Source organism: Amblyraja radiata, unplaced genomic scaffold (genome assembly GCF_010909765.2).
Source record: "Amblyraja radiata isolate CabotCenter1 unplaced genomic scaffold, sAmbRad1.1.pri scaffold_4_ctg1, whole genome shotgun sequence".
Taxonomy (NCBI): Eukaryota; Metazoa; Chordata; class Chondrichthyes; order Rajiformes; family Rajidae; genus Amblyraja; species Amblyraja radiata.
In genome coordinates, this window is record NW_022630571.1 from 611,866 (window position 1) to 634,850 (window position 22,985).

At 46.5% G+C, this 22,985-nt stretch overlaps 1 protein-coding gene across 1 annotated transcript in view; it reads right to left on the minus strand.

Moving 5' to 3' along the window:
* pkd1 (polycystin 1, transient receptor potential channel interacting) overlaps positions 1-22,985 on the minus strand; it is a 178,907-nt gene that overhangs the window by 109,599 nt on the left and 46,323 nt on the right. Inside the window, 2 exon segments of the mRNA XM_033016786.1 lie at positions 1,076-1,147; positions 4,024-4,095. Coding sequence (XP_032872677.1) covers positions 1,076-1,147; positions 4,024-4,095 — 144 coding nt within the window.

Sequence of the window (22,985 nt, forward strand, 5' to 3'; positions counted from 1 at the left end):
GACCCCCAAATCTCATTGTAATTCCCCTTTTCCCAACTTGACACCATTCAGATAATAATCTGCCTTCCTGTTTTTGGCATCAAAGTGGATAACCTCACATTTATCCACATTAAACTACATCTGCCATGCATCTGCCCACTCACCCAACCTGTCCAAGTCACTCTGCATCCTCATAGCATCCTCCTTACAGTTCACACTGCCACCCAGCTTTGTGTCACCTGCAAATTTGCTAATATTACTTTTAATCCCTTCATCTAAATCATTAATGTAGGATAGAACTAGTGTACGGGTGATCAGCATGGTCTCAGTGGGCCGAAGGGCCTGAGTCCATGCTGTTTCTCTGAACTCTAAACTCTCAACAGTATTCCAATCCCCAGAAAAGGTGCTTCATGTCCCCACTTCCTTTTTTCACCATCGCCCTAAAACAAGTTAGGAACAGGATGGCACAGTGGCGCGACTGGTAAAGTCGCTGCCTCAACGCCCAGGCCCGGGTTCAATCCTGATCTCGGGTGCTGTCTGTGTGGAGTTTGCATGTTCTTCCTGTGACCACGTGGCTTCCCTCTGGTTGCTCCGGTTTCCTAACACATCGCAAAGACGTGCAGATTTGTAGGTTAAATGGACTCCGTAAATTGACGGTTAGTGTGCAGGGAGAGGATATGTGAATATTGGGATAACATAGAACTAGTATGCACAGGTCAGCATGGTCTCGGTGGGCCGAAGGGCCTGTTTTCATGCTGTATCTCTAAATTAAACTAAACTAAACTAATCTACTCTGTTAAAATACTCCAGATCTTTAGGGACCAATCGCTGTTGTCTGAATCTTTAACTAACTTACTGACACTCGGGCGAGGTCAGTTTCAATACGAACATCTGTTTGAAATTGAAAATTAAAACATGTGCCTTTAGTTGCTATTTCTCTACATGCACAGGTGCATTAAATAATATTCCAGGAACATTCAGAGATTGCAATGTCCCAGGAGTAGACCGAGTGTGTGATTTCCCAGGTGTATGTTAGACATAAAGCACACACAGACAATTCTTTACAGACTAAAGATTAAAAACTCACAATACTTACATTTCTGATAAATATCTTCTACCAGCGAAGATTTCTTTGAAAAGAATACTAATATTATTGCCCTGTAGATATCTATGCAGCAAAAAAAAAACAATTAATTTAAACAAAATATGATCTACCTTTTTCATTTACTTTGTGTTTCACAATATTAGCAATAAATGTAATAAAAAAGAACTGTAGATGGTTCATACGTTACCGGAGCAGAATTAGTCCATTTGGCCCATCGAGTCTACTCTGCCATTCATCGTGGGTGATCTATCTTTCCCTCTCAACCCCATTCACCTACCTTCTCCTTATAACCCCTGATACCCTTATTAATAAATAATCTGCCAATCTCCGCCTTAATAATATCCACTGACTTGGCCATCACAGCTGTCTGTGGTCATGAATTCCACAGATTCACCTCCCTTTGACTCCTCCTCATCTCCTTTCTAAAGGTACGTCCTTTTATTCTGAGGCTATGGCCTCTGGTCCTAAAGTCCCCAACTAGTGGAAATATCCTCTCCACATCCACTCTATCTAAGCCCTTCAATATTTGGTAGGTTTCAATGAGGTCCGCCCTCATCCTTCTAAACTTCAGCGAGTACAATCCCAGCTTATTTATCAGTCTGAAGAAGGGTCATGACCCGAAGCATCACCTATCCATTTTCTCCAGAGATGCTGCCTGAACCACTGAGTTACTCCAGCATTTTGTGTCTTGGTAGCAATAAATGTGTTAGGAAGTGGATAACATCCATTATTTATTCTTGGAATGTAGATGTTTCTGTTATATTACTTGAAACAAAGGTTTGCGGAAAATATAATGGTAATTATATTGTTTTTCTGTAAAAGTATGCAATTAATTATTGCTGGGGAAATTTAATAGAAAAATTGTGAGGTTATAAATATACTAAAGTACAGTAATGCTAAGACCATGTCTGGAGTACTGTGAACAGTATTGGTCTCTTTACAAAGATAAAGGTGCTAATGCATTGAATGCCATTCAGTGCTGGATGTGGTGGGCCAAAGGGCTTGATTCTGTGCAGTCCTGTGTCTAATATTTCAAATATAAATATCTAATATCTAAGATTAATATCTCAAATGAGCAAGTTGTTTTGTGAGAATAGACGCAAAAAGCTGGAGTAACTCAGCGGGACAGGCAGCATCTCTAGAGAGAAGGAATGGGTGACGTTTTGGGTTGAGGATAAGTTGAAAATGCCCGCCTAATTTTGCATGGACTTTAGAAGAAGAAAAGGGAATAAATTAAATTATAAGGGCGACACAGTGGCTCAGCGGTAGAGTCGCTGCCTTAATGTGCCAGAAACCTGGGTTCGGTCCCGACTAGGGGTGCTGTCTGTACGGCGTTTTCACGTTCTCCCTGTGATCGTGTGGGTTTTCTCTGGGTGCTCTGGTTTTCCTCCCACATTTCAAAGACTTAAGGGTCTGTAGGTTAATTGTAAATTGTCTTTAGTGTGCAGGATAGTGCTAGTGGTGGGCCGAAGGGCCTGTTTCCACGCTGTATCTCTAATCTAAAGTCTATAAGATCTTGACATGGCAAACAGGATAGTTGTGGAAGGGGAACATTTTTAAAGGAGATGTTCAAGGCAAAGTTTTTACATAGTGGCGGGTGCCTGGAACGCATTGAGAGGGGGGTGGTGGTTGTGGCAGATACAACAATGGCATTTAAGAGGCTTTTAGATAACCACAGGATATGTAGGGAATGAATGGATATTGATCCTATGAAGGCAGAGCAGATCATTTAAATTGAGAATCATGTTTGGCACAGACAATGGGACTGAAGAGCCTGTTCCTGTGCTGTACTGTACTGTTCTACGTTCTCTGTTCTATAATATGCCATGTTCAAGCAATATTTATTTTTCAACCTGCAGAAATCGCGGAAGTTCCATTAGACAAATTGCAATAATAATTTTAACCATTAGTAACAGAGAATAAAATCTTAATTCTAGGTCTTATTCTCAGATATCACATACTCTGCTTATCCTTGATCATACTTGTTTAACCATTTGTCACCATGAGGAAACAGGCAACGCACTCGGATGCATGGGAGGAAAATTCACTGATAACACTGATAAATATCAAAAACAGCAGCTAGAAATTCACACCCCTGAACACAACATATTAATTTCACAAGTTGCACTTCCAAATCTGTGTTCTGCAGGGATGCCGGCTGACCCGATGACTTATTCTAGCACTTTGTGTCTTTTTTTAGTTTTGGATGATCTCAGTTAACAAAGGGCAGAATGTGGGAGGTTAGAGTCATAGATTCATACAGCCCGGAAGCAGGTCCTTCGGCCCAACCTGCTGACACTGACCAAGATGCCCATCTAAGCTAGCCCCATTTGCCCATTTGGAAACCATTGGAACAACTGAGTGTAGGGAGGCCTGGATACAAAATGTGGAATTATTCTGTTAATTAATACAGGTGACCCAAACTCATCGTGTATCAAGAGCTTCAGTATATGAGTTGACCTTGTGAAGGACCTGGGTTTCAATTGTAGGGCCACAGAAGTAGCACAGTGTCGCAGCGGTACTGCTGCCTCACAATGCCAGAGACTCGGGTCCAATCCTGACTACAGGTGCTGTCTGTACGGAGTTTGTACGATCTCCCTGTGACCACATGGGTTTTCTCCGGGTACTCCGGTTTCTTCCCGCACTCCAATGACGTGCAGGTTTGCAGGCTAATTGGCTTTGGTAAAATTGTAAATTATCTCCAGTGTGTAGGATAGTGCCAGTGTAAGGGTGATTGCTGATCGACGTGGTCTTGCTGGACCTTAGGGACTGTTTCCACGCTGGATCTATAAGGTCTAAAGCATTCTGATCTTTGTCCACAGCCCAAACCGTTCGGGGAGAAGCTTAAACTGCCCAATGGACCACGTTCAACATGAAACAGCAATGCCCAACAAAATCAACAAACACATTGAAAAGCCATGAATAAACAGGTCACTTACAACTTCTCCAGGGAAGTCAAATTGTCCAAAAGATTTTCATCGAGTGAGACAATGCCATTGTAGGAAAGGTCCCTGTAATAGAGCAGAGAGAGGATAAAATTAATACATATTTAGTTTAGTTTATATCAACGGCGAGTGTGTGGAGAGGGTCAACACCTTCCGGTTTCTCGGCGTCCTTATCTCTGCTGACATCTCCTGGACAGACAACACGACAGCGGTCATCAAGAAGGCTCAGCAGTGGCTGCACTTCCTGAGGGTTCTCAGGAAGCACAACCTGGACTCTAACCTGCTGCTGACCTTCTACCGCTCGTCCATCGAGAGCCTGCTGACATACTGCATTACAGCATGGTACGGCAGCTGCACCATGGCAGACAGGGAGAGGCTTCAGAGGGTAACTAGGACAGCACAGAAGATCATTGGTTGCCCTCTCCCCTCCCTGATGGATATTTACACCTCCCGCTGCCTTAGCAGGGCAAAGAATATCATCAAGGACAGCTCCCATCCTGCGTTTGGACTGTTCGACCTGCTGCCCTCTGGAAGGCGCTATAGATGCATCAAAACTAGGACAAATAGACTCAGGAACAGTTGTTTTCCGAAAGTCATAACTACTCTTAACTCACACATGCACTGACTTCACAGCCCAACACCCGGACTTCCATCTATTCTATCCACGTACTGAAATTTGGAACTGTAATGTGTATTGTAACTGTAATTTTTAATATTTCTTAATAATTTTTAATATTTTAATATAACTTTTAAACATCTGCCTAAGAATACTACCTATTCATCCTTCACCATTTTGCCTTTATAGATATGTATATAGCGCCGCAGAATTGTGCACCTATCCCCACCCCCCCCCCCCCCCCTTTGTTTTGTTTTCTGTTTCTTGTTTTTTGTACTAAATTATATGTATGCACTGAGTACGAGCTGCTTTTAATTTCATTGTACATGTATAGTGACAATAAATGGCATATCTATATCTATCTAGTTTAGGGATACAGCATGGATACAAGTTTTTCGGTCCACAGAGTCTGTGCCGACCATCGATCCTGTACACTAAAAGCTACTTAAAGGTCACCATTGCATCTGCCTTCTCCACCAGCCCTGGCCTTTTATGCATCCACCACTCTCTGTGAGAGACTTTCCCTGCACATCTCCTTGAAGCTACATTTAGTTTTAGATACATTTAGATACAGGGTGGAAACAGGCCCTTCAGCCCACTGAATCCATGCCGACCTGCAATCATCTGTTCACACCAGTTCTATGTTATCCCAGTTTCACATCCTTCACACTAAGAGGCAATTTACAGAAGTCAATTAACCTACAAACCTGTAATAAAAATAAACTGTAGATGCTGGTTTATTCCAACCTAGACACAAAATGCTGGAGCAACACAACATTTCTGACCTATATATATATATATGCTGCCTGACCCACTCAGTTTAGACTTTAGACTTTAGAGATACAGTGTGGAAACAGGCCCTTTAGCCCACCGAGTCTGTGCCGACCATTGACCTACACACACTAGGGACAATTTTACAACTTACCAAAGCCCATTAACCTACAACCCTGTATGTCCTTGGAATGTTGGAGGGAACAGGAACACCCGGAGAAAACCCATGCAAGCACAGGTAGAGTGTACAAAATCAGTACAGACAGCGCCCGTAGTTAGACAGAACCCGGGTCTCTGGCGTTATGAGGCTGCGGCTCTACCCGCTGCCAAGGTGATCCTGATGTTTGGGTTCTCTGGGCAGAACTTTATTTTTGCACAGCACATGGCCAATTTTAAAGTGGAACCTGATTATACTGGATGGGAAATTGGCTGCTCACTTTGTTTTCACAAAAAGCCAACGTGGAAGGCTAACAGTTGGGGATAAAAGCAACTTTCCTCCCAATCCTGTGGGAAACCTGCTCATGGAACCAGGTTAAAGTTACTCCTTGGGTGATCTTTCTGGGCCATGTGACATTGGTACCCCAGACATTCGACAGATCATGAGAGGAATAGAGTCTCTTGGTAGACACAAAATGCTGGAGTAACTCAGCGGGTGAGGCAGCATCTCACAAGCTGAGTTACTCCAGCATTTTGCGTTTACCTTCGATTTTATCAGCATCTGCAATTCTTTCTTAAACACAGAGTCTCTTTCCCACAGTAGGAGAATTGGAAGTAGAGGATAGATACAAAATGCTGGAGTAACTCAGCAGATCCGGCAGCATCTTTGGAGAAAAGGAATAGGTGACGTTTCGGGTTGACACGAAACGTCACTGCCCAAACTCTTTATTTAACTGAATATCACATGGGGAACAGAAGCTTTGTTTGTGGAAGGAGGAACTGCAGAGGCTGGTTTACACCAAAGATTGACACAAAAATGCTGGAGTAACTGAGTGGGTCAGGCAACATCTCAGGAGAAAAAGGATGGGTTGTAGCGTGTGTCTTGGAATAAAGCACGGAGTCGTGTTTAGAGAGAGACACTTTTTATTCTGATCCTCCCGGTTGTAGGGAAGACCAAACGAGAGAAAGATGGCACCCAAACCCCAGCCTTTAAAGCCTCCGGCTAAGGGCCGCCTCCGGACTGAACCACTCCTGTGCCGAGGGGTTCGACACTAAGGTGGCACGACCCTTGGGAGCCGCCACAGGACCCCCCCCCCAGAACCAGAGGCACGAAACGCACCGGCGGGCGAACGACCCGGCCGGCCCGTGTGCGGAAGTTAGCCACTCGTGGGGCTTGCGGAGGCATAGGTGGAGGGACAGGACGAGGGACCGGCGGGAGGACAGGTGGAGTGACAGGCGGAGGGAGCCGTGAAGGGGGGCGCCCTCGGGGCCGAGGTTGGGCAACCAGCACCGGCTGGTCAATGTCCAGGTGTGCCGGCTTCAACCGGTCGATCGACACTGCCTCCGGCCGGCCCCCCATGTCCAGGACAAAAGTCGACTGCCCGTGTTCCAGCACTCGGAACGGACCCTCGTACGGCCTCTGGAGTGGAGTCCGGTGGGCATCACGGCGCAGGAAGACGTACGGGCAGTCCCTGAGGGCTGATGGCACGTGTGGGCGAAATGTCCCATGGCGGGACGTCGGGACGGGTGCGAGCCTGCCAACTTGCTCGCGAAGGCGCTGTAGGGTGGATGAGGGCGTTCCCTGCTGCCCCGGCGTCGACGGCACGAACTCCCTGGGCACCGTGAGTGGCGACCCGTAAACGAGCTCCGCCGATGATGAGCCCAAGTCCTCTTTGGGAGCAGTCCGGATGCCCAGCATGACCCACGGCAACTCGTCCATCCAGTCCGGGCCGGAGAGTCGTGCCTTCAGTGCTGCCTTCAGCTGCCGGTGGAATCTCTCCACCAGACCGTTAGCTTGCGGGTGGTAAGCCGTGGTGTGGTGTAGCCGCACCCCCAGCAAGTGAGCCATGGCTGACCACAGCTCGGAGGTGAACTGTGGCCCCCGGTCTGAGGAGATGTGCGCCGGCACCCCGAAGCGAGCAATCCAGTGCGCGGACAACGCACGAGCACACGTAGCCGTTGAAGTATCGGTCAACGGAATGGCCTCCGGCCACCGCGTGAAGCGGTCCACCATTGTAAGCAGGTGGGTGATGCCCCGGGACGGCGGGAGAGGCCCTACAATGTCTATGTGGAGATGGTCGAACCGCCGGTGAGGTAGACCAAACTCCTGGAGCGGCGCACGGACATGGCGCTGGATTTTTGCCGTCTGGCACGGAATGCAGGTGCGAGCCCAATGGCCAACCTGCTTGCGCAGACCGTGCCACATGAAACGAGCGGCCACTAGTGCCGTTGTCGCCCGGATTGATGGGTGAGCCAGTCCGTGGATCACCTCGAACACCCTCCGGCGCCAGGTGGCAGGGACGATGGGGCGCGGCTGACCGGACGACACATCGCACAGGATTGTCACTCCCCCAGGACCGAGAGGGACATCCTCAAGGCGGAGGCCGGAGATGGTAGTCCGGTAGGCGGGCACCTCATCGTCCGTGAGCTGTGCCGCCGCCAGAGCAGAATAGTCCATTCCGGGCGCCACCTCGAACACGGCGTTGATAGCGGGCCGGGACAATGCGTCGGCCACCCGGTTGTCTTTCCCCTTGATGTAGCAGATAGATGTCGTGTACTCCGATATATAGGCCAATTGCCGCTGCTGTCGTGCGGACCAGGGATCGGAAACTTTCTGCAGGGTGAAAGTGAGCGGCTTATGGTCGGTGTAGGCGGTGAACGGGCGGCCCTCCAGGAAGTAACGAAAATGGCGCACAGCCAGGTACAGAGCCAGGAGCTCATGATCGAACGCGCTGTACTTGGTCTGCGCACGGTTGAGGTGCCGACTGAAGAAGGCCAGGGGCCGCCAACCTCCGCCCGTCAGCTGCTCCAGCACAGCACCAACCGCCGACTCCGAGGCGTCCACCGTGAGAGCAGTCAGGGCATCTCCCCGCGGGTGTACCAGCAGTACGGCCCGAGCAAGGGCCTCCTTCGCGCCGTCAAAAGCTGCCTCCGCCTCGTGGGTCCACTCAACGCTCTTGTGCTGCCCACCCGCCAGAAGTTGATACAGGGGCCGCATGATGTGGGCCGCGGATGGCACGAAACGATGATAAAACGCCACCATGCCGACAAATTCCTGCAGGCCACGCACCGTGCGTGGGCGGGGAAACCGGCGGATGGCGTCGACCCTGTCAGGCAGGGGAACCGCGCCTTGCGCAGTCACGCGGTGGCCGAGGAAGTCAATTTCATTCACCCCAAAATGGCACTTGTCCAGGTTGATGGCCAAACCATGCTCGCTGAGCCGCTGACAGAGCTGCCGAAGGTGAGTACAGTGTTCCTGTTGCGAGCGGCTGGCCACCAGGATGTCGTCCAGGTACACGAACACGAAATCGAGGCCGCGACAAACCCCGTCCATGAGGCGCTGAAAGGCCTGTGCTGCGTTTTTGAGGCCGAACGGCATCCGAGTAAACTCGTAAAGCCCGAATGGCGTGATGATCGCCGTCTTCGGCACGTCATCCGGGTGAACTGGGATCTGATTATAACCCCGTACCAAATCCACTTTGGAAAAAATCGTGGCCCCAGCCAAATGGGCCGTGAAGTCCTGGATGTGGGGTACAGGGTATCGATCCGCTGTTGTTGCCGCGTTCAACCGTCGGTAATCCCCACATGGTCGCCAGCCCCCACTTGACTTGGGGACCATGTGGAGTGGGGACGCCCAAGGGCTGCTTGAAGGGCGGACGATCCCCAAGGCCTCCATCGTGTGGAATTCCCGCCGTGCCAGACGCAGTTTATCTGGTGGCAGTCGCCGTGCTCGTGCATGGAGTGGTGGGCCGGTAGTCGGGATATAATGCAACACTCCGTGGCTGGGGGTTGCTGATTGAAACTGCGGAGTGAGAATGTCAGGGAACGCAGCCAAGATACGTGCAAATCGGGAGTCCACGGACGCCAGTGGCCGTCCCACCGGTTGATCCACACGCAACGTGATCGGCTCCATCATAGTGGCGTTGATCAAACGCTGACGTCCGACGTCCACCATGAGGGAATGCGCCCGGAGGAAATCGGCCCCGAGCAATGGTTGGGAGACGTCGGCAATGGTGAAGCTCCATGAGAAATGGCAGGAGCCGAGCACGATGGGAACCATCCGCAGTCCATATGTGCGGATGGGGCTGCCGTTCGCCGCGGTGAGGACGGGCCCCCGCTTACCGGAACGAATGTCGGCCAGCGAAGGGGGCAGGACGCTGAGCTCCGCTCCTGTATCCACGAGGAAGCGGGTCCCGGAGCGCCGATCCCAGGCAAAAAGGCGATGAATTTGGCCGGCCGCCGCGGGGACTATTGGCAGCCGGCCCAGGCGTTTCCCGGGAATGTGCATGGCTGGCGGCATTGTTGTGCTGCAGCACCCCAGCGTTGATGGTAGTAGCACCAACGTCTCCTGTTGGAGTCACTTGGAGCTTGCCTGCTCCTGCTGGTGGTGCCTGCCGCTTGCTGGCGCTGGGCTGCAGGTGCAGTACCCCTCACTGCCGCTGGGGGCGATCGTACGGGCCGTCGGGCTGGAGCTGTCACTCCTTCCACAGCTCCCCCGCCCCACCGGGGGAATTCGGGAGCTGCTGGGGTGACATCATCGGCGTACCTGCTGACGGCGAGCGCGTTGACGTCATCCGGGCGCGTCGACCTCAGCGCGACCCCGTCTCTGCTGACGCCCAGCGCGCTGACGTCATCAGGGCGCGCCATCCACAGGGCGTCGGCGCGCCTCTCGAGGGCCCGAAGGTCGGCAAACGAGACGTCGGTGAGCTGCAGACGGATGTAGGCCGGCAGCAGATGCAGGTATGTATACTCAAACATCAGGCACGGCGTGTGCCCGTCTAGTAGAGCCACCATCTCCTTTAGGAGGGAAGATGGCCGCCGGTCGCCTAGGCCCCCCATATGCAGGAGCTTACCTGCCCGCTCCATCCTACTCAGTCCGTAAATCTGGAGCAGGAGCTCTTTCAGGCCGAGGTATTTATTATTGTCCGGGGGGTCTGCGAGGAAGTCCGTGACCTCTTCAGCCGCATCCTGGTCGAGGGCTCCCACCAGGTAGTAGAAACGGGTGGCATCGACCGTGATGCCCCGCAGGTTGAACTGGGCCTCTGCCTGCTGGAACCAGATGAGCGGCCGGGTGGTCCAGAACTTGGGCAGTTTAACGGAGACCGCGTCCAGAGACAGGGCCAGGCCGGCCTGTGAGGAGGTAGGGCTTTCTCTGTTCTCCATCATGACGCCAATGGAGCGTCGGGGTCACCAATGTAGCGTGTGTCTTGGAATAAAGCACGGAGTCGTGTTTAGAGAGAGACACTTTTTATTCTGATCCTCCCGGTTGTAGGGAAGACCAAACGAGAGAAAGATGGCACCCAAACCCCAGCCTTTAAAGCCTCCGGCTAAGGGCCGCCTCCGGACTGAACCACTCCTGTGCCGAGGGGTTCGACACTAAGGTGGCACGACCCTTGGGAGCCGCCACAGAGTGACGTTTCTGATCGGGAGAGCAGTCTGAAGAAGGGTCCCGACCTGAGACATCACCCACCCTTTTTCTCCAGAGATGCTGCCTGACCCACTGAGTTATTTTGGGTCTATCTCCAGAGAAGCTTTGCTCCGTGTTTAATGCCTATCATTCTGGAAAGACATGGGTTAAGATTTCTAACTTCATACTTTACTGCCTGGTTTTAAAGATGAAAATAGCCTGGATTTAAAATCAAATCCAACCAAGTCTGAAATAGGAAAATTATCTGGTTTACTGATCGCAAGACGCTGGCACTGTCCTCTAACTTCATTTTATGACTTTAGGAGGTGGAAAGAGAGGGGGACAAAGCCAGGCCCGAATCGAGGAAAAGCTGTCTACCAGAGGATGCAATTTCCCTTTGAATCCAGGCCAGGATTTATGTCTAATCCCAAAACATCTCTAAAAAACATTATTCAGGACCAGTGTAAATTTAAGTTTCAGGACCAAATATAAGATTAACTAAGGGCTTCGGCCCGAAACGTTGCCTATTTCCTTCGCTCCATAGATGCTGCTGCACCCGCTGAGTTTCTCCAGCTTTTTTGTGTACCATAAGATTAACTAACTTCTCTTCATCATGGGATTATATGATTAAAGTATTGCAAAAATTCCAATTGGGTGAGAACTTCATTGCATGGATAAAACTATTATATAACAAACCTACGGCTAGAATACTAACTAATAATATATTATCCTCGAAATTTGAACTATCAAGGGGCAATAGACAAGGTTGTTCATTATCTCCGCTGTTATTTGCTTTGGTAATTGAACCCCTTGCTGAAAAAATAAGAACACACCTGGATATTTACGGTTACAATACAAAATATTCAAATAACAAAATATCCCTATATGCCGATGATGTACTACTGTACATCACAAAACCACAAATTAGTATACCGAATATATTAAATTTAATTGAGGACTTTGGATCCTTTTCAGGATATAGAATAAATTGGAACAAAAGTGAAATTATGTCGATAAAACCAAAAGACTCAACACACCTCAGGAAATTCCCCTTTAAAATAGCTACAGAAAAATTCAAATATTTGGGAATTGAAATTACTAGAAATTACCAGGATATGTTTAAAGCCAATTATAATCCCTTACTTAAGAAATTAAATAATTTGATTAAATTCTGGAAAACACTTCCGATGTCCTTAATAGGCAGAATAAACGCTATAAAAATGATTTTCTTACCACAAATTCTATACCTATTTCAATCAATACCTATATATCTCCCAAAAAAGTTTTTCAAAAAATTGGACTCAGACATTACAAATTTCATATGGGATTATAAACCCCATAGAATACAAAGAACACACCTTAATAAACGAAAAGAGTGGGGGGGGTCTAGCGCTCCCTAACTTTATGTATTATAATTGGGCAGTAAATATTAAAAATATGATTCACCTGCTGGACAATTCTGCCCAGCAGGCGGACTGGATTGTAATGGAAAAAGGGGACTGCTCCCCGAGTAATATAGGAGCGATTATCCTCTCACCAATAAATCTGAATAATAAAAATTATAATAAAAACCCAATTATACATAGCACAATTAGAACATGGAAACAAATAAAACAGAACCTAAAATTAAGAAACCTATCTCTCTCAATACCAATAGCCAATAACCCATCGTTTAAACCATCAATCATAGACAAATCATTTATACAATGGGAAAGAATGGGAATCAAAACGCTCGAAGATCTGTATGAAGTGGGAAAATTACTATCATTTCAACAACTACAACTGAAATATAATTAGAAAAATAACCAATATTTTAAATATCTTCAAATTTGTGATTATTTGAAAAAAATACACAAAAGACTATCATAATATGCCTTCCGACTTACTGGATGAAGCAATGAAGACAAAGGCGGAATCAGCTAATTTAATATCGTACTTATATAATATCATTTTAAACATAGAAATACCCACAACAGATGGAATTAGAAGAGACTGGGAACAAGAATTAGCTATAAAAATTTCAAAAGTGAGCTGGGATAATCATTTACTACAGGTGCATAAATGCTCGATCAATGTACGACATACGCTTATCCAATTCAAAACATTACATAGACTATATTATTCAAAAACTAAATTAAATAAAATCTTTCCTAATGTTTCACCAATCTGTGATAAATGTCTGTGTCAAGAAGATACCATAGCGCATTCTTTTGTTTTTTGTACAAAAATCCAAAATTCTGGCATGGAATATTTGATATTTTTTCAAAATTAATTAAAATAAAACTGGTACCAAAACCAGAATGGATCATTTTGGGGATATCGGAAGGTATCCCTGAATTAAACGTGTATCAGAAGAATTTACTCAATTACGGGCTAATAATGGGAAAAAAGCTCATACTTAAATTCTGGAAAAATGCGCCCACACCAACAATAAAAATGTGGACATCAAATATGTTTGAAACATTACATCTGGAAGAGATGAGATTCCTCTTAGCAGGAAAAGCAAACCAATTCCAAAAGACGTGGTCTACGTTTATGGACCTATTACAAGCATGAGGTGCAATAGTAATTTTAAAAATAAATAAATAAATAAATGGTATCAGGACCTGGTAATGGGAGGTAAAACAACAAAAACAGACTTGGTTGGTAGTCTTTCTGCGGAGTTTAATGTTATAATAGAGCGATTGTCCTTACTTTCTTTTTCTTTCTTTTCTAGGGTCTACTTTCTTACTTTACTTCCTTCTCTAACTTCTTTTCTAAGGGGCTTTCTTTTCCCAACACTCTCTTGCACTTCACGACTCTTGCGCACCTTCTTTACTTTCCTGTTCAAAAGGGAACTGCAGATGCTTTCTTTACTTTCCTTACTTCTATCTTTTTCTTAAAGCTTAAAAAAAAAATGAAGCGGTACAAAAAATGTATTAAGATATATGTGTTGTGTGTTATTGTAATTTACCGTACTTCTAATAAAAATAAATTAAAAAAAAAAAAACTTCTCTTCATCATAATTAATCAGACTCATGGTGTCGGCGTCTAGTAGCTGGAGATATGACAATATAGAACATCGCAAGAACTCTCATAACATTCTCCATGGGCAATCTGTTATATTATTTTAGTATTTAAGTATCCAGAAGAAAGATCCTGACCCAAAAAGTCGACTGTGTAAGAAGGATCTGCAGATGCTGGTTTACACCGAAGATGGACACAAAAAGCTGGAGTAACACGGCAGGTCAGGCGGCATCTCTGGAGAAAAGCAATAGGTGACGTTTCTGGTTGGAACCCTTCAGACTGTCTTCAAGCTGTTTGAAGAAGGGTTCTGACCCGAAACATCACCTATTCCTTTTCTCCACGCTGCGTTACTCCAGTATTTTGCGTCCAAAACGTTGACTGTCCATTCCCTCAATATCCCTTCTCCAAGCCTCACAATACCTATTTTTTCTCTGCTTTTTGTCTTCTTTTCCTCTCTGGCCTTTGTCCAACCATCTGACTATTAAACATCTTCCCTCACCTGTATCCACCTATCACTTGTGTGGAAAGGAACCAGCCTGAAGAAGGGTCCCGACCCAGAAAGTCGCCCATCCTTTTTCTCCACGGATGTTGTCTGATCTTCTGAGTTACTCCAGCACTTTGTGTCTATCTTCCACCTATCACTTGCCTGGCTTTGTCCCACCCTCATCTCGCTTCTACTTTTCTCCACCCCCCCAACTACATCAGTCTGAAGAAGCTCTCGACCTAAAATGTCACCTATCCATTTTCCAGAGATGCTGCCTGACCCGCTAAGTTACTCCAGCACCTTGTGGTTTTTGCTTAAGATTCCAGCAACTGCAATTGGTTGTGTCCAGATTTAGGTTTAGGTTTATCATTATCATATGAACTAGGGTTGTTTTGCATGCTATCTAATCAAATCTGATAATACTATACAGAAATACAATCAAGCGAAACCCAAGTACGATAAATTGCAGATACTGGAATCTTAAGCACGAAGCACAAAGTGATGGAGTAACTCAGCGGCTCAGGCAGCACCTGTGTTTAGTTTCGTTTAGTTTTATGCTAGTTTTAGTTTATTGTCACGTGTACTGAGGTACAGAGACATACAGGACGATCAGGTTTGTAGGGCAATTTGGTTACGATAAAAATTGTAAAATGTGTAAGATGCATGGGGATCGCTGGTCGGCGCGGACTCAGTCGGCCGAAGAGTCTGTTTCCGCACTGTATTTCTAAACTAAACTAAACTCTGCAAAATGAACTGCAGTTAATCACCTAGGTCTGTGCTACAGGGAGAGGTTGAGCAGGCTGGGACACTATTCCCTGGTGGCAGGAGGATGAGAGGTGTATAAAATCATGAGAGGAATAGATCGGGTAGATGTACAGACTCACATGCCCGGAGTAGGGGAATCGAGAACCAGAGGGCATAAGTTTAAGGTGAAGACGGAAAGATTTTATAGGAGTCTGAGGGGTAACTTTTTCACACAAAGGCTGGTGGGTGTATGGAACAACCTGCTGGAGGAGGTAGCTGACGCTGGGACAATTGCGATGTTTAAGACCAATTCTCCTATTCCTTTTCTCCAGAGATGCTACCTGACCCGCGGATTTACTCCAACATTTTGTGTCAATCTATGGTATTAACCAGCATCTGCAGTTCCTTTCTTCAGTTCCTCCAGCAGGTTAGAGTCATACAGAGTGGAAACAGGCCCTTGCCCAACTTGCCCACACTGACCAACATGTCCCAGCTGCACTAATCACATCTGCCTGCATATCCCTCTAAATCTATCCTATCATGTACCTGTCTAATTTTTTCTTAAACGTTGCAATAGTCCCTGCCTCAACTATCTCCTCCGGCAGCCTGTTCCATAAGCCCACCACCCTTTGTGTGGGAAAGTTACCTCTCAGGTTCCTATTATATCTTTCCCCCCTCACCTTAAACCCATGACTTCTGCTTCTCAATTCTTCTCCTCACGGCAAGAGACTGTGCGTCTACCTGATCTATTCATCTCAGTTTGTTTTTTTTGCTCTATATAATTGCAAGTTTTTCTAGTTTTGTGAAATTTGTGGTTCAGCTGAGACTGACCGAGCTGCTTCAGAAGCTTCCACAGCAAACATCTGGTATCCATTCTCAACATCTGGCACTCATTCCTAACTCCATGGCTCAACATGCAACTGGGAGTATTTACTTGAGAGATGATCAATTGTGTTGTGTGTTTACGTCTGTGCAGTACTGGCCGGCATGTCTGTTGTGACTCTCTAATACTTGTCGTGTTGCCTGGAGACATTGCAAATGTCCCTGTACCGACAGACAGGTCAATTGCCATCTGATAAGTTAACACACTGGAGCAAATCCACAGTGTGCAGATGAACAGTGCATGAATTATTGCTAGTGTGTGGCACAGCGGTAGAGGTGCAGCCTAACAGCACCAGAGACCCGGGTTCGATCCTGACTGCGGGTTCTGTCTGTACAGAGTTTGCACGTTCTCCCTGTGACCTGCATGGGTTTTCTCTGGGTGCTCCAGTTTCCTCCCACACTCCAAAGATGTGCAGATTTGTAGGTTAATAGGCTTGGTATAATTGTAAATTTTCCCTGTGTGTGTAGCATAGTGCTATCTGTCTGTTGACTGTCTTTCTGTTAACTGGATAGCACACAACAAAAAAGCTTTTCACTGTACCTCGGTACACGTGACAACAAAACAAAATGATCAACTACACCTCTATAAGATCACCCCTCATCCTCCTGCGCTCCAAGGGTAAAGTCCTCGCCTGCCCAACCTCCCTATAGCTCAGGCCCTCGAGTCCTGGCAACATCCTCGTAAATCTTCTCTGCGCCCTTTCCAGCTTAACAGCATCAATCCTATAACAGGGTGACCAAAACATCAGTCGTGGAAATGTACTTAAAGTCTTTTAAGCTTCCAGACCCTGTTCTCCCTGTGACCACATGGGTTTTCTCCAAATGCTGCAGTTTCCTCCCACACTCCAAAGGTTTATGGGCTAACTGGCTTTCATAAATTTGTAAACTGGCCCTCGTGCGCAGGTCTAGTGTTAGTGCGCGGGGATTGCTGGTCGGCGCGGACTTGGTGGACCGAAGGGCCTGTTTTCGCGCTGCATCTCTAAACTAAAACTAAACATCTTTCCTACAACAAGGTAACCAATACTTTAGCCGTGGAAATGTACTTAAAATCTTTCCCGCTTCCAGACCCAGCCTCTGCCTCTCTTTGCCCCTGCGTATGGATGTCTATCGCTGTTGATCTTTCTAATTCTTCCTTGAAATAAAGTAGCTGAAAAACACTTCCCAGGATCCAGCCATGTTGCATTCCCACATCTGGTGCAAAGCTCAGGAACTGGCCTCCACCACCTCCCACCTGCAACAATATCCCAAATTCTGAATTGCCCCCACAGGGGCTATTGTGGAGAGGCCGCACCGTTGAATTCCCGGCTTTCTCTAACGTTCTGGCTGGCTGTGGCTGTCTCTGGATATTAACATGTCCATCTCTTGCCCGAAATATAAAATGCACTGCGCTTGTTTTTAATTGAAAGTGTAAGCCAATAGGTGAGGCTCTGGCTGGTAAAATCACAAAATAAATGAGTCTCAGAGGCTGCCAAATATGAGGTCACCTCGCTTCTCGATCCAGTTCCATGGGTTCCGTCCAAAGATTGTGAAAATCGAAGGGAAAAGAGGAACATGCTGCCAAGATTTAAACCTCTTTAGTATAATACATACACATAATGTCATTCATTGAGTACAGCCAGGAGGTTCTTCTGATGTGCTGCTTTTCGGTTATTGCACACAGTGGCGCAGCGGTAGAGTCGCTGCCTTACAGCACCAGAGACACGGGTTCGATCCAGACTACGGATGCTGTCTGTACAGAGTTTGTGCGTTTTCCCTGTGACCAAGTGGGTGTTTTTTTAACGGGTGCTCCGGTTTCCTCCCATACTCCAAAGACGCACAGGTTTATAGGTTAATTGCCTTCGGTAAAATTGTTCAAATGTCCCCAGTGTGCAGAATAGTGTTAGTATGCAGGGTGAACACTGGTCGGAGCACATTTCCTCCCACATTCCAAAGACTTGCAGGTTTGTAGGTTAACTGACTTAGGTAAAATTATAAATTGCCCTAATGTATAGGATAGTGCCAGTGTATGGGGTGATTCACTGGTCGGCACGGACCTGGTGGACCAAAGGGCCTGCTCCCGCGATCTAACGCTAAAGCCTAAAGTCAATCTTGTACACTTCAATAAGGTCACTCCTCAGCCTCCCACACTCCAAAGAAAAAAGTCCCAGCCTATCCACCCTCTCCGCATAACTCAAGTCCGCAAGTCCGGGTAACGTGGACTTTGACAAATTATGGCAAACAGCGGAGGGAGTTGGAAATGGAAATATTGAACCCTGCACTCCGTTTGCGATGCTGGAATCTGGGAGGAGGGGTGGTGTTGTTGATGAGAATATGGGGAAAATAAAAAAATGGGATTCATGTAAAATTAATGTTATTGGATGGTTGGTGGTTGGCATGGATTGTGGTATCTCTTCGGGACTCCATGTCCCCTGAAGTCTAGAGTGTTTTCTCTGTCCTGCTGTCACCTCCTCCACCCCCAGCTCAGATAGATGTGATTGATTCATGCATTGAAAGAGATAGCATGGCTGCTGTTTCTTGCATTGCATTTACAGTTCACTCCTCTACTTCCATTTTGCATCCTTTTCACCTCCAGCCTCTATGAGTTACTCCATCCATTTTCCAATCAACATCCCCCCACTACTCACACCTGTATCCACCTATCACGGATATCACTTGCTGGGCTTTGTCCTGTCCCCATCTCACTTCCAGCCCTTTACCCCCCTACCACTAGCAGTCTAAAGAAATGTCCTGACCCAAAACGTTGCCTATCCATGTTCTCCAGCGATGCTGCTGAGTTATTCCAGCACTTGTGCCGATTTAGGGAAAACCAGCATCTGCAGTTCCTAGTGTCTAGGTAATGGAGTTGGTGTGGTTTCTTGGCTGTAATGTTGGTGGGGTTGGACAAATTGTTGGTGATATTTATATGATAATTACAGAGCTGTTATGTTCATAAATAATAGGAGCAGAATTAGGCCATTCGGCTCATCAAGACTACTCTGCCATTCAATCATGGCTGGTCCGTTCTCCTGCCTTCTCCCCGTAACCCCTGACATCCATACTAATCAAGAACCTATCATTCTCCACCTTACAAACATCCGTTGGCTTGGCCTCCACAGCCGTCCATGGCTATGAATTCCACAGATTGATCACACTGACTAAAGAAATTCCTGCTCATCTCCGTAAACTCCAAACCCCTTGAACACCCTCCTCAACCCCTCCTTCCATCTCCCTCCCTACTTTCACTTTGAAAAACTATTTGGCACTCTTTGAAAAACTATTCCTTTGCCTAGGTCAACAAGTTCTTGGCTTTTCCTGATGTGGTTCCATTTCAAATTCCATTCGACAATGCTCCTGTGAGATGCTTTGTGAATGATTCACAATGTTAAAAGCACAAAATAAACACTGCATTTGTAAACAGCTCCACGTTCCCTGCTTCTTAAGTTGCTATGTAGCATCTCCAACAAGAGCACAAACATAACAGGGGCAATGAAACTCTCCCCAGCTAATCCTATCTGGAAGCATTAATCATGCTGTTTCCAGCCAGAGTTTTGACCACAATCAACTCAGAACCGAGTGGACTTGCTCTGCAAGTCAGCTCAAAGAATAATGGACTATATGGTTCTGTTGGCTGTTTACTGTGCAAGGGGCTTTTTACCACTGTTAGTGAGGAAATAAATCTATTGAAGACAACTCAGTGCATCCAGATGAACACGAAAAAACCGAGACAGAAACTCCGAGAACCTGAATTCCTGGCGGCACAGTGTCGCAACGCACAGCGCCAGAGACGCGGATACGATCCTCCATTTCTATGTAACATGAAAATATAGAAAAAGCTGGATGTACAAGTTATGACAGTGAAATTATTCTGTTGCACAATCGCCGATCACCGGTACACTGGTTATGTCCAACACACTGGAGACAATATTCAGAAGCCAATTAACCTACACATCTGCACGTCTATAAAATGTGGGAGGAAACCGGTGCACCCAGGGAAAACAACCCATGTGGGGCGGCACAGCGGTAGAGTTGCTGCATTGCAGCACCAGACACCCAGGTTCGATCCTGACCACGGGTGCGATGTTTGTACGTTCTCCCCTTGACCTGCGTGGGTTTTCTCCGGGTGCGCCGGTTTCCTCCCACACTCCAAAGACGTGCAAGTTTGTTAGTTAATGGGCTTCGGTAAAATTGTAAATTATCCCAAGTGTGTGTAGGATGGTGTTAGTGTTCGGGGATCGCCGGTCGGCGCAGACTCGATGCGCCGAAGAGCCTGTTTCTGCACTGTACCTCTAAACGAAACGAAACGAAACAGGGATAACAGGCAAACTCTGTACAGTTGTTTAATATAAGCCATTTGTAAATGGGAAATCATACCATCCATTGACTGCCAGATACACTGCAAATATGGCAACAATACTATTATTGAGCGATTATCTTATGACATCTCCCTGAGGCAAATGCGCTTAAATATATTTAATCTTACTCCAAATCAACTTCCAATAGGATGAATTCTTACTTATCTACAGTCTGGAATTGACTTTAGTAATTTGCAAAGTATTTGGAAAGCTACAGGCAGAATGTTACTCGTGAATGTGGAGTTCTTTTTTCACCTCTCTGGGATTTGGGCATTGGAGGCCAGATGAGCATTAGTTTTAACTGCAGATATTCCCGCTATGCTTCCGGGCAGAGAGTTCCAGAGCGAGGTTTAGGAGAAAACTCCACACCGAGAGGTTGGTTGCAATTTCTAACTTGAATGTGGCAGTTCAGGCAGGACCAATTGTTAATTAGGGTGGCACAGTGGGGTAGTTTCACATCTTCCGAAAACCTTCTAAAATCTTTGCATTCCTTTCATATTGCAACTCCACTGTTCAGCTGCTTGGTCCCTATGCCCCGAGTTCCCCACTCCCTCCTCCCCCCCACCACCGCCTCTCCAATAAACTGCTCCTTAAAGCCTATCACCAATGGTCGAATAGCTGATTGGACTCAATGGGCAGTAGCCTAATTCTATTCCGATGTCTTATGATCTTATATAATTTACATACAATTTACAGCCTCCCCTTCTCGTTTGTCACTTGCGCAATACAGTGGCGCAGCGGTAACGTTGCTGCCTTCCAGCCACCAGAGACCGGGATTTGATCCTGACTGTGGGTGTTGTATGTATGTAGTTTGTACGTTCTTCCCGTGACACTGTGTTTTCTCCGGGTGCTCCGGTTACCTCCCACGTTCCAAAGACGTGCAGGCTTGTAGGTTAATTGGCCTCTGTAAATTGCCCTTAAAATGCATAACTGGCATTACATAGAATTAGTGTATAGATGATCATTGGTCAATTGTCCCCAGTGTGTAGGATAGAACAAGTGTACGTGAGATCACAGTTCAGAGCGGACTCAGTGGACCGATGTGCCTGTTTGCACGCTGAATCTCTAAATGAAACAAATCGAATTCTAAAGATAGACACAAAACGCTGGAGTAACTCAGCAGGTCAGGCAGCATCTTTGGAGTAAAAGGATAGGTGACATTTCGGGTTGGGACCTTTCTTCAGACCCACGCTCTACATCATTGCAAACCTGGAATTCGTGGAGGTGGGGTGGAGGAGTACAAAGGTAACGTCTCTATTGAGGACAGACCGCTCTGCATTGGAAAGGGGGAGATTAGGGAGGATGGTGAAGACTGATGGATATTTGTTAACCAAAGGATTTGAGGGAAATTTCCACTTCAATTACGATCTGCACGACCTTACCAAATGAAAGAGCGAGCTTAAGAGAATGCATGTCTCTTCCTGTACTTTTATTGTTCTCAACGTTGACAAATCAGGATTCTGTTGCGTCACAGCCTGGTTCAGCAACTCAAATGCTCAGGAATTACGGCGACTACAGAGAGTGGTAGACACTGCCCGGTCCATCACAGGTACCCCACCATCGAAGGTATCTATGGAAAGCACTGTTTCAAAAAGGCAGCCAATATCACAATATCATCAACGACGCACACCACTCTGACCATGCTCTCATTTCACTCCTACCATTGGAAAGAAGAAAACTGTGACCTCGAAGATTCAAGATTAGCTTTCCAACAACTATCAGGCTCTTGAACACTACACATTAACCTCAAGTATGAACTAATATGAACTGTCTTTGGTTGCACTAAAGACAAGGGGTTTTTTTTGCGCAAGAATTGTGGTTATTAATTTAGTTTAGTTTAGAGGTACAGCATGGAAACAAGCCGTTCGGCCCATCGAGCCAATGCTGTTCATCGATCAATGGCTCACAGGAGTTCTATGCTATGCTACTTTCTCATTCACTCCGTACACACTGGAGCCAATTAACCTGCAGACCCGCACGACCTTGCAATGCGAGAGGAAACCAGAGCACCTGGGGAAAACACATGCAGCGACAAGGAGAACGTGCAAACTCTGTACAGACAGCACCTGTAGTCAGGATCAACTCCGGGTCTCTGGCGCTGTAAGGCAGTGCGCCGCTGTGCCACCTCATACATCAGGTGTTGATTATAGAACTCAGGGGTTGATTATTCAATGCATTTTCCATTGATTTAGCTATTTTGCATTCCACTAATAATTTTTTGAATCTTGCTGAAGAGATATTTGGTGAAGTACCGCCCTAAACATTCAGGCAATATTTATTTTATTATATAACAATTATAATCTAGAAAAACAGGAAATGATTTCACCCATTTTTGGCAGCCCCACACATGGCTATTCCTTAGAGGTCAAACATTAGTCTTCCGCCCTCTGGTGATGTCAAGTAGCTGGCAAATTTGAAAACGAATCCTTCAAACATCACACCCTCTTTGGTTAATTGCATTTGGCCTCTTGGCCAAAAGATATAGAGTCATAGAGTCATACAGCGTGGAAACTTGCCCACGCCGAATCAACGAGTCCCATCTCCACTCGTCCAACCTGC